The sequence below is a fragment of the Phaethon aethereus genome, assembly GCF_964289735.1.
Source record: "Phaethon aethereus genome assembly, chromosome: 1".
NCBI lineage: Eukaryota > Metazoa > Chordata > Aves > Phaethontiformes > Phaethontidae > Phaethon > Phaethon aethereus.
In genome coordinates this window covers 26,195,761-26,208,188 of record NC_138575.1, presented here as the reverse complement: position 1 = coordinate 26,208,188, position 12,428 = coordinate 26,195,761, and the positions used below count along the sequence as shown (strand labels likewise).

General features: G+C 36.5%; 1 protein-coding gene across 1 annotated transcript in view; it reads left to right on the top strand.

Moving 5' to 3' along the window:
- Nucleotides 1–12,428, top strand: part of PTPRZ1 (protein tyrosine phosphatase receptor type Z1) — a gene marked incomplete at its 3' end in the record, with an annotated part of 143,023 nt that overhangs the window by 114,482 nt on the left and 16,113 nt on the right. The window contains exons 14-16 of the mRNA XM_082011084.1: nt 5,728–5,819; nt 9,122–9,207; nt 11,637–11,733. Of these exons, the coding sequence (XP_081867210.1) occupies nt 5,728–5,819; nt 9,122–9,207; nt 11,637–11,733 (275 nt within the window). The remainder of the gene's footprint in view (nt 1–5,727; nt 5,820–9,121; nt 9,208–11,636; nt 11,734–12,428) is intronic.

Below are 12,428 nucleotides of genomic sequence, written 5' to 3'. Positions count from 1 at the left end.
CGGGACCTTGCTCTTCCAGGAGCTGTACGACCTACGGAGAAGGCAGGCCCAAACACCTCACGGATGCTTTCAGAGCTTGTTTCTTCTTTTTCTTTTTCCCTATTCAATCCTGCTTACTGTGAAATGTATAAAAGTGGTGAAGAACCGGGCACTAGACCCCAGACTGCCCTTGACAAGCTCCTGAGTACTGTAATCTCTAGGCTATGATGTCAGGGTTGTGCTTACTGACTCTTCTTCTGGCCTCCTGACACCGGTTTTCTATTGGCCCAGCAGGGTATGTCCCACACGGGGACAGAATTCGTCCTGTCCCTGAACAGACTAGGCTTAAGAAATCAAGTTCAAGCTTCCTCTGTTCCAGGCAAGTGTACTAGTCAGTCAGACAGCCTTTGGTGTGAAAAGATACTTTTGAGCAATGAATTTTCAGAAAGATGTCTTCTTCTTTCCAAAGAATTAGTTAATTGCTGTAAGAATTGCACAATTCATTCCTCAGTTTATGTCTAGTTGGATAATTATACTGTCCATCACAGGATTTCCAGCTAACTTTCATACTGAGAACCTTTTTCTGTCTTTCGTGTTACACATGAACATTCATATTCATCTTCCAAAGGGTTTCATCCCTGAAGCTAAATAGTATTTGAAATCTCTTCTATTTGCCAAAGAACACCATCCATTTTAAGACCCAGATTGTACAGTGCAGTTCTAGTAATCCTACACGTTACAAGCTTGTTTTTGTCAAATAACATTGTGTTCATTTTGTATTCTTTCTCTGGGAATGAACAATTCTGTAACATAGGTCTTTCAAAATAAAACAAAAATCCCGTTAGCAGTAATATCTTCTTGAACTTGTATTTAATCTTTTCTGTATTTCTTGTGTACTACAAAACAAAATATGGAGCTCTTTTTTCGTTAATCCTCCAGAAAATTTTCTTGGCTTTATGATAACACCAGTAGTGTGTTTCTGATTTCAGAGGAATGAAACATAAACTGTATATATTGTAGGTAGGACTTTGTGGCCCTCCTTCAAAGGCGCCAAGACCCTCACCTCTTTCTAAAGCCTGGGGAAAATCAGAACATTGTTGCTATGCAGTTTTCATTATGCCTGGAAAATACTAGTATAGAGTCTATAAGCATTTTTATGGTTAGATTTAGTTGATTGTTAAATGATTGATGTAAGCAGTCAATGTTTCTTTTTCGAATACTTTTCTTAATGCAGGCCTATTATTTTCACTTATTAAAGTTCATTAAAAGTTTAGGTTTGCAAGAAGTTATTCTAGATTCCTTTGGCAACAGTACTCAAAAAAATTGCATTGGTATATCCTGGCTGGGTATTTGAATGAGTAGTGCCTTGAGTTGTTTCTGCCATCAGCTTCTAATTTGAATGTGCAAAAGGTGTATTATTTGGTTTTAAAACTAAATAACTATAAAGAGTGACAAGTTCCAGTTTCTCAAGGTTAAAAAAAAGGCAAAATTATTTTGTTCTTCACTTGAATGACTTGTATCAGAAAAATAATTCTGTACCATCTGTTGTTTGGGTTTTGAGGGTTTTTTTAACATGAAATTGTTAATCAGCACTTGAGGAAATTCCCCAATCTCTTCACTATCTCATTAGGCACAATCTCAATCTTTCTGTGAAAAAATACTCATTTCTCTTGACAGGAATGAAAACTTTTAATGGCAATATTGTCTAAAGATTGTCTAATTGACAGTAGGAAAATACACAATTTTGAACTATTCTAGTTCTGTGTATCAAATCTTTTGTAATTCAAACAATTTTCAAGCAATGTCATTTTCCTTTCATTTCTTCAGCATGATTAAGATTACAGTGGAATAAACAAAGAGATTCTTTTGCCTGTTTAATGGCCTTCTCATCCGGATAGACTTTTTTTACCGCTTTAGGGAGAATTTTCTATCCAAATTTAGAGTCTATCCATCTCTATCAGCATCCATCTACCTGACTGAGTCCTTGCAGCAGAGATGCAGCAGGGATATTTCAATCTCCTTGCTCTGTTCTTTTCATTTCTGGATGACTTCATCATTTCCATTTTGCTGAATTAACCTTATCTGTTAAGGTGACTGAAATTGAAAGTTTCTCTGTGCTGCCATATAATATACTGGAAATTGCTTATGTGTGTGTGTACTCTTTTGGAACAGTTCATAGACGTGATCAATGAAAATAAAGCTGATGAAATGATGTGTAGGAAGAAATGTCAGGCTATTTGTGCAAATCGGTTTTTATAACGGTTATCATAAGAGCTTGGAAAACAGTAAAATGGTAACAGTTGTCAGTGGGAGCTGTACCATTCAAGATTCTTTTTCAACAAATATATATGAATCTCAGTCAGAGACTAGCTCTAATAACATGAACAGCAAACTGCTAATGCAGTTCCAGCTGCATTTCTATCTATAGATAGAGTGAATATCAGCTGGCTGTCATGAAGCCTCCTAGAAGTTATGTGACAGCAGTCCTCCAGAAATGACCAACTCAATGACAGACAACACCCTGAGTAGTCATTTAAATTTTAACTTTCCTCTACAACGCTGTATCTTTGAAACACAGCTGTCAAAGAATATTCATTTTCTTATCCATGATTTGAACTGATGCCTTAAATCCTGTGTTAGGTTTATGGGAACAGACTTGAGAACCCTCTGTAAGGATAGTTAAACTCACGCATGCAGAGATACAGTAAAAACAGATTTAAACTTAACAAAGGCCACATTCATCCATCCGTGAAGGAAAAACTTCTCAACTTGGTAACATCAAATTATAAATGAGTTAATAAAATTTGAAAATCAAAATTTCAGCTGAGAAGCACTTAAAAATTAATTGGAACCATTTAAAAATTGAATCATTGGAATCATTGGATCCACTGAGGATCCTTTTAAAGATCCTTTGGAACCATCAGGTCTTTAAATGGTTGGAATCAATCACATATCCTCAGCCAAGGTCCAGGGGCCTACACGCTGGGAAAACGATGTCCTCTGCAGCCTGAGGTGTAATCTTGTCCCAAGCAGTTCACATTTAAGTGTTCAGTCAGATCTAGTATCCCTCCTGTTCAACCAAAGAGCTGCTGCTGCATGGCTTCCTGCACAGATACAGACACTCTTATTAATTCAGTGGCTTAGCATTGTCTCCATATATAAATGTGTTCAAAGAAGTGCAGTGTCTAAATTACAAATTACAGTTTTAGGTTGAAGATCTAAATGCTGTGATGAAAGGTGTAAATTAAATAATCAGGTTAACATTGAGTGATGGGACCTTTGTCTGGAAGTTTGAAATAGTCATCACTTTTTTCATTAACAACAAGTGATAATTAATGAGACATGGTTATTAACATCAGGTTTAGTCATGAAGGTTTTCACTGCTGATGCAGAAGCAGATGGAGTGCCTATTTATGAGTCTTATTACAGGTTAAGTCAACTGCTATGAATTTTTCTCCCACATGTGCTAAGAGTGTAATTTATTTTCAGCCACAATTAACTTGTTAAAGATTAAAGATACAGTGGCTCAGTAAGGGATAGTGAATGTACGACATATTATGAGGACATTTTAAGTACTGCTTTAGATGTGAAAGCCATTATGCTAATTAAATTCTTTTGAGCTCAATCTTTTCTCAAGCAAGGAAGTGACAAAACTCTGTAATGATAGTCCATAAACTTTATGTATGATCATTGTTCATAAGCAATAGGTTTTAGGAGGAGGACATTTTTTGGTTTTAGAGCTTTAATCATAGAATCATAGAATGGTTTGGGTTGGAAGGGATATTCAAAGGTCATCTAGTCCAACCCCCCTGCAATGAGCAGGGACATCTTCAGCTAGATCAGGTTGCTCAGAGCCCCGTCCAACCTGACCTTGGATGTTTCCAGAGATGGGGCATCTACCACCTCTCTGGGCAACATGTTCCAGTCAGGCTGGTTGGCATGTTTGGTTGGTTGCTGCAGTTTTTAATAAACACAGTACATCAGCACTCTCAGTGCCCAGCAGGCAGGGACAGATTTTCCAAAAGTGTTTAGTGATTTGAAGTACTTACTTTGATACTTGCCTACCTCTTACAGACATGTTGCACACAGTCCGGAGACTAACGTTTGAGTACTACACTAGCATTGAGACAGCTTCTCTCACCTCAGCAGCTGCTAACCCTATGGGGTGCTAATGTTAGAGCCTCTTTAGAAATTAGAAAGATGTTCCCAATCACATCCTGAATGTGTTCTTGGTCTGCATCCAAAACTGCCATTTCTAAGTAAAACTAAGTACATAATGGATGCTGTTACTCCAGACATGTCATGCAAAGCCGAAGCTCCTCTATGGCCATCACAAATATGCTTTTAGAGGATTCTAGCTGGACTCCAAATTTAATTGTCATGTGAATCACCAGAACTATTTTGCATGACACAATTTTCCCTTTGATGTAGCTGTTCACTTTTTCACGTGTTTTAAGAGAATCTGCATTGTACAAAGACAGAAAATTCCCAACACATTCCAAGAGCATGGGCATGTTTCCCAAAGGCTTAATTCAAATAAGCTTACCAAAGTCTTTATGAATGGTTCTGGAAAGAATGACAGTATCCACATATTCCCTATCTATTTCTCAAAGTAGCCTCAAAATGTCTTTTTGAATATAACAGTTATGAGGAGTTTTATCCATACAGTGATACAGGAACAGTACAGAAGAATTTAAAGCACCATTGATTACAAAAAATAGCAAAAGGTCATATAATAGCTTCAGCAAACAGCTTTGAAGAAGCAGAATCTTGTAAATATAAAATAAGATTGATATTTTACTGATACACATATATATTTTTAAATTTAATGATTAGTGAATAATATTTCAAATAGATTAACTGACCCAGAGTAAAGATTGTTATTAGCATGTCTAATCATATGGAGATTTTTTAATTAAGGAGGCTTTGCAATGCTTACAGCAGCAGTTGGTTGTTTAGTCCCTTGAATAGCTTGGACTCTTAACAGATGCTATTCTTATTATCTTCACATCTGGATTACAGCACAGATACAAATAACGTTGTGGGTCATAGTTAAGGTCGATTCCATTTGTATTCATCCTTCAATGTTTTTGCAACAAAGCTAGCATCTCCTGGAGTTATAAATTCCCCTGTCAACTTCGGGAAGTCCTCCTTAGTTAAGGTGTCCCTCAGTGTGCAAATACATTATGAAAAAATTGTTTATCCCCAGTCATAGTAGTTCCAGAGCCACTGTTTTGTCTGCTACGGGGCACGTTGCCTTTTATTGCATGTCCATGTCTGTAGTAGGATCTATTGATGAATCACCAGAACTGATCTCGTACACTGCTCCATTCAGGCTAGCATAATCACATGAAAGGGAACAGCAATTATGTGTGCGAATTTGGATAAGCAAGGAAGACAATGGCATTTCTTATACTTATACTTATGTTGTGCAGCATCTACTGTAGCTCCCGATGCAGAGATCCTCTTTCAGCTTTCAGTATGTCTGATATGTGCTCTGTCTTCTGCCTCTGGTATAGGTAAAGATGCATGAACTGTGTGTTATGCTGAGTTAATGTAGTATCTTCAAGTTGTATGCATAATTTGGTGGTCTGTTGGGGGAATGTATTATAGTAGCAGTATTTGACACTCCATGAAAACTGGTTTTCAGAACCGTGATTTCTTTCTTACTCGATAATGCCAGGGTTCCAAAAGGTCTCAGATAATGGCTTTTTTTTGCAATATTTATTTTTGTTTCTTCCCCTCTAGGAAATGTTTCCAGACTGCTCACTTTTATTTAGAAGATAATACATCACCTCGAGTGATTTCTGCTCCCCCAGCTCCAATCTTCCCAGTCTCAGGTATTTTTTGTGTTTTGGTGTTAGCTGTTAGGATTGGTGTTACCTGTTGGAAGATGCTGCTTTCTGTGTGTCCATATGGATTCTTCACATACTATAACATTTGTAAACCGGAGATTTGTACCCTCTTGTACTAATAAACCCAGGTGCACTTGACAGAGGCAGAGACTAGTGTTAGTAATATTCTGTCCTGTAGGTAACACAGAAGAGAAATATCCTCACCTTACGGAGTTGTCTCAAAGATATGCTGTGCCTTCCAGCCATTTGAGGTGTAGCCTCACTAGAAATGGCTTCTAGTGCAGCCATCTGAGCTGCACTGAATAGCTCTAGTTCACTGTTAACAAAGTAGAGGGTTACACCAGCAACATACTCTGCTGTATTTCTGCCTTTAATTAAATTTATCACCTATGCAGAGAACATGACCTATTCTTTTTAGCACCAGCCTCATCTATCTGCATTTCGTTTGCAATAACAACATTTTCTTTAACTCACAAATTTTACTAGCATAGTTACTACTGGTAAAGTTCTCCGTGAGCCTCTCACATCCATACCCACCAGTAATTTGGAGAAACTGTTTCTTTTCTTTCTTCCTCAAAGAGCATCAGAGGAGCATGTGCAGCCCTCGCAGCTTTTTCAGTCCAAGTAGAATGAAAAATACCTTAAATAGATTAATTCTGCGGCAGGTCCCGAGCCACGTTTTCACCCATGAGAAAGGGATACCTTGTTCTGCAAGTAATGCTTTTGCAAACTGTGCTATTACACAGGGGGGATGGGTTCCCTTGGAATGACTAAGGGGAGAAAAACCAGCCCTTGTGTAGATAACTAGTAAGCATGTTTAATTAAATAAATCCCAAAAGTGAGACTTCTATTGTAACTGAATTGTAGGCATCTTTAAATGCCTCTTGTATTGATCGCTATTGTTAGGAGACGCATAACCTTTTTATAAATAGTTAATAGGCAGGGTTATAGCTTGATTTCAGAAAACGTGATTATATATGAATGTCAAGTGGCAATCATTATAGGAAGTCTCTGCTCTTACTCTCTATCATTAACAATATTGCAGTACAACTATAATTTTCTTGCAATTTTTCGTGACCAACTCACTTCAGTGAGATGGTGTATTCCATAGTCATAAGACAGAACTGCACTTACAGTTATTCTGAGTGCTAAAATACGTGTTTTGATGCTGGAGGTTTTCCTTCTGAAATACTGATAAATATTAACTTAAAGAGAAAAGTGTTTCTATGTGACTGAAAGAGACGTAAAACATTTTATGGAAAAAATTGCAAGCACTGAGGAAATATATTTGTTTTATTTTGTGTGCAACAGACATCAAGTGAGCAGGTTTTGTGTTTTCTATTGCACAAGTGTTTCAGCAGTATAATTTTCCAACAACTGAGAATAACTTCAATATAATACTGGCAAAGAGCATAGAGCAGGAAAAACATTTTGAAACTGCTAAGTTTAATTCTTTATTATGACTATGACTAAAGGCACACTTCATAGATCTTGTTATTTGTTAAGTTCTCCTTTTGTTGGGGTTTCATTGGCAGAGACAGGAGAATTGCAGTGCTTCACAGAAAATGCCCTGGCACTCCACAGCATAATTCAAAGACACATTCAGAACGAATAATGAATTACAGGGTAGTATTAGGACCCACTATCACCCTTTAAGTAATTTCAAGTGATACTTGCTATCCAGATGAAAAATGTATCCTGGAGTCAGAAGTGATTGAATTGGGAGATTAGCACTGGTGAGGAAATAAAACAGTAATTACACCAAACCTGAGATCTCTTTCTCCCTTACTGTCCTCACTTTTAGGGTCATTTACCTTCCCTTCTGGTTCTGTGTTTGCATATCATTAGAATAAACATTTTATGCCAGGTTTCATCTCCAAAGTGTGAAGATAGTGTTACACATTTGTTCAGCCTCTCTTAAGGCTTGACTCGACAAATTCACTTTCTGTATTCAGATCCATTCATGTAAGTGGAAGACCAGATGGATCTCAGTACAAATCAACAATTTCTTGGTAACTGGAAGCTAAAATTATTAGGTGGCCTAAATGATGAACATCTGTTGATGTAAATAACAGGTCCTTGTTCAATTTTTTTTACGTTTTTTTCTCATATGAAACAGTGATGAAATTACAAATTTGTGAAATAAACATATTTTTAATCCATTAGGCTTTAAAAAAAAAAAAAGAAAATAAAAATATTCTTCAGACACAAAACTAGCTGAAATAATGTCATCCTTTAACAGGTAATTAACAGAACAGATGACTTTATTTACACAGCATATTTGCAGGAAAGAGAAGATTAAAAGTACAAAAGGGTTTTGCCATGATCCCTAAGGAAAGTTCTGCACAAGAGTCTTTTTCTGTATTTGTACGAAGTAAAAAGGAGGTGTCTTGAAATACAAACATCAGGAAAATTCGAAGTCAGTGTCGGGACCCAGAAGTTGCATGAATCACGTTTGTTGGTTGAGAATGCAGATATTGTCTGTGTAGGTATCCAGAAAGTCGTGAACTTAAATCTTTCACGTCAGACTTGAAGTATAAAGCCTGATGTGAAAATTTGCAGGCAGTACTCCCAGGATCAGACATGAGATTTTTATTTCAATAGGTGTTCACAGAATCATGGGGAGAATGGGGGAAAAAATCCCTACTGGAAGTACTCACTCAGTAAAAGGTGAAAATCAGTTGTTTTTTCCTTTGGATGCCAATGCAAACATGCAACACATCAGTTAAAACTATACTACTGGCATAAAGCTGTATTAATTTAGTAGGCTTGCGGCCAGTCCATGTACTGTATCAGAGTTCCAGTGCAACATTAATCAGTCTAAGGTACCCAGACTCCTCTGTCTGATCATTCTTCCTTTACCAGTATTATTCAGAGCTCTGCTCCTACCCTCTCCCACTGAACATCTTGTCGCAAACTGCTAATCCTCCCATTTCCCCTTGACTTCACAGGTAGTTGTGAGTGCGCTTCAGTTTGCAGACAAGCTCAGCATCTTGCAGAGTCAGCACCTTGATTTTGGAGGCTTAAAGACAGAGCAAGACCTGGCTAGGCATTTTCTACATCTTCCTTCAGAATAACTGTTTAGAAATGTCTAAGTGTTAGAAAATGATTTTAGAAATGTTAATGGTGTTAAAGAGTCTTTATTTGTGTGGGAGTTGTATATCCAAAGTTCATGCCAAACATTTTATTTCAGGATGTTTTGTGGATTGCCTACATATAAATTTCTTTATATATCACCAGCTTTTTGTTCTTCATAAATATATTTTTTGTCTTTTCCCACCCCTAAGATGATGTTGGAGCAATTCCAATAAAGCATTTTCCAAAACATGTTGCAGATTTACATGCAAGTAATGGTTTTTCTGAAGAATTTGAGGTATGGATCTATGATGTCACCTTTCTTCTTAGCACATACAAATGTTAAGTTTAAAAGCCTGGGAACAAAGAACTGGGCATTACATTTTGGTTTGGGGACCAATTTCATAAATGCATGGAAATATGAGTACTATGCGCCCAGTAAGGCCTGTTCGTGCATAAAGGCTAGGGAGATTTATAAAAGCTAACAGGACTGGGATGCAAACGGGAATATTTATCACTGTGATAAAATACTAAATGATTATGTCAATGAACTGCAAAGATAATGCAATCTATATGCTTTATCAGATATAGTTATAGATCTAAAGCTTTTCCAACATTAATGCCAGGTGAATTTTGCAGAAGCTACCCACATGTGCTTGTTCCATTTTCAGAGAAAAAAAAGTGGAAGTAAATATGAGTACACGTGGCAAGATTTCTGATTAACAGGGGAGCTAATGTGGCCTTCGTAGGTGGTAGTGAAAGCTTTACAGTTCCTTTCCTAAAATATATGGTTTATAAGAGGTATTTCAAAACTTTGAAGCATGTGCTCTCATCGTATAATGTTACTGTCACCATATGTAATTAATAAACTTAATTGTTTTTCACGTTCAGATACATTACAAGCAATTTAAAGATAGATATGTTCCAACTTAAGTCACAGAAAATAAACATTATAAAGGCAAACTCTGTAGTTAAAACTGTGCTATTAAAATCCTTGATAAGTGATTTCTAACACCACCAGTTAGTTGGGAGGGAAACGAGTTTTTTAACTGATCTCTATTAATTTAAAATATGATTGCAATATTCCTGCTGCAAAAACAATACTGAAAATATTCATCATTTTGCATCTTTTGCTTTTGCTTTTGCTTCCCCAGCCAATGTGTTGTGATCTAATTGGCCAAAAATGCCATGTCATTTACCTAACCTTCTTCAGCAGCATTTCTTCTCCAATTTGTTTAACATTCAAATATCCATCTGATTGGGGGAGCAAACTTGTAGACTTGTGAACATCCAGTACATGTTCATATGTGACCCATGTGCATACACACTGACAGGACTGGGCTCCAGCTAGACTGGCTGTTAATAAGAGCAGGACTGTGTGTAAATACAGTGGTAAAGAAGTTCGTTCTTTCACCATTAGTGAGGACAGCAATGCAGAAATCAAATCCTTCATCCTAAATTGTTCTTTTCCTAAAATTGTTCTTTTCCAAAATTACAGCAGTGATCCAAAGACCAAATATGCTGCATCTCACTGAGCTACACCGACAGCATCTGAAATATTTCAAAAAATTCAGTGTCCTTATCATTTCTTAGAGATCCTTTTTGGCTTTACAGGCTACTCCACAATTAGTTTCCCGGTCTTTTCTCTACCAATAAAGAATTTCGAAGCTATGGAAAAATTGAAATTTTTTTTAACAGAAGTCATTGTCTTTGCAGAGTCAGCATACATTTGGAGAGGAGGGTATAGGGGTGGTTCAGGGTTTTTATTTATATTCCTATAAAACAACTTATATTTATAACCTAATTTTCAGACTGGTAACCACTTTTCACATACATACTTAAATAGGTGAAGGTGAAAGTGATTAATATTAAAATAAATCCTAAAAAGTGTTGAGAAACATTATTTAGTCATGACAACCTATTTCCTACTTACCAACGTGGACCTTATAAATGCTTGAGTTTCCTGTCAGTTAAAGTACAAAATAAAATAAAATAAAATAAAATAAAATAAGTTTTGTGAGTTTTATAGACCTCGTGCCTGTCTTTCTCAGGCATGTCTCTCTCTTTAGAAAAACATTGGGTTCATTGAGAAACTGCTGCCAGACCAAGGCTGGCTGGGTGGCACGCTGTCCTGCTCCAGTGAAGGCTTTACAGCTGAATGCAAAGAGAGCAAAAGCATTCCACACAGAAACTACTGCAGTTATAAGGACCCGTAACAAATCCTACAAACAGTTAAATATATAGGTAATCTGGCTAAAGTCAGTGATGTTGCTCATACGTATAAGCTTTCACCAGCCCAAGGTCTAACGTTAAAGCAGAAGATAGGAAAACAGATGCCAATATTTTAACAGGAAAATTACCTCTTCTTTTCTTTAAGAGTTATGTAAAAATATTCAGCTTTGTTGTTATTATGGAGATATATATTGCATGACCATAGCTGTTTTCCATATAGTAATTGTAATTTGTATAAACACTTTTATCCATTTGTTCCGTGCTGTGGAATTTGATTTTTTTTACTTTTTTTGCATTCATTCCCTCATTAGACACTGAAAGAGTTTTATGAGGTAAGGAATTATTTCGCTGCATTTTTTTTAGCAATGAAGTAGTTGTAAAATGTCATAGATAATTGGGTATAAGGTTGTGGTTCTTTTTGTGCTGACTTACTGTGTTTTAAGACATCTTATGTATCTTAATACTTACTAAAGTATGATGTACTTTTTTTTTCAGGAAATCCAGAGCTGTACTGTAGACCTCGGTATTACATCAGACAGCTCTAATCACCCTGACAACAAGAATAAGAATCGATACATAAACATTGTTGCTTGTAAGTACATGCATCACTTGGTGTTTTTCTTAAGAAATAATTATAGACAGGTACAGATTTATATGATATTAGAGGGAAAAAAAGTACCTCTACACTGAAAGCTCTGGATGCTGTTCAGCAAAATGCTTGAAGAAGAGTAACATGAGATTTCACATCTTTTCAAGTCATGAAATGTAAATTCAAGTCATGTGTTAGCAAGACATATTTGTGTCTTCTGTGATGACCCAAAGGGAGTTGGGACATTTCATTATAATGACATTACAAAGCTATAGAAGCTGTGTTTTGACTGCCAAAATTAATCCATCTTTGATCTGGGGTAATGATGATTTATCCTCTCTAGGAGCTTCACAGTCCCTGGATATATTTACTGTCATATATAAATATAAATGTACTGTTTTGATGTTGTATTGTGCCCTGCCACGATGTAATAGATCAGCTTCATTAACCAGGACACGTATGTTCTCATTGCGTTGCCCGTCTTCACTACCCCAGATTTTTCTTTTCTGAAACACATCTATTCACTTTTGTTAATCTCCCTTTGAAGCTATTGCCTCTGGGCTCTTGATCATTTTGGTGGCTTAATATATTTTTCTTAACTCTCTATAGTATTTCAACTTTGTTCTCATAACAAGAAGCTCTAAATTACTAGTGTCTAGTGTCACTAGAGCTTTATAGAAAAAGAGACAGAATGAGCT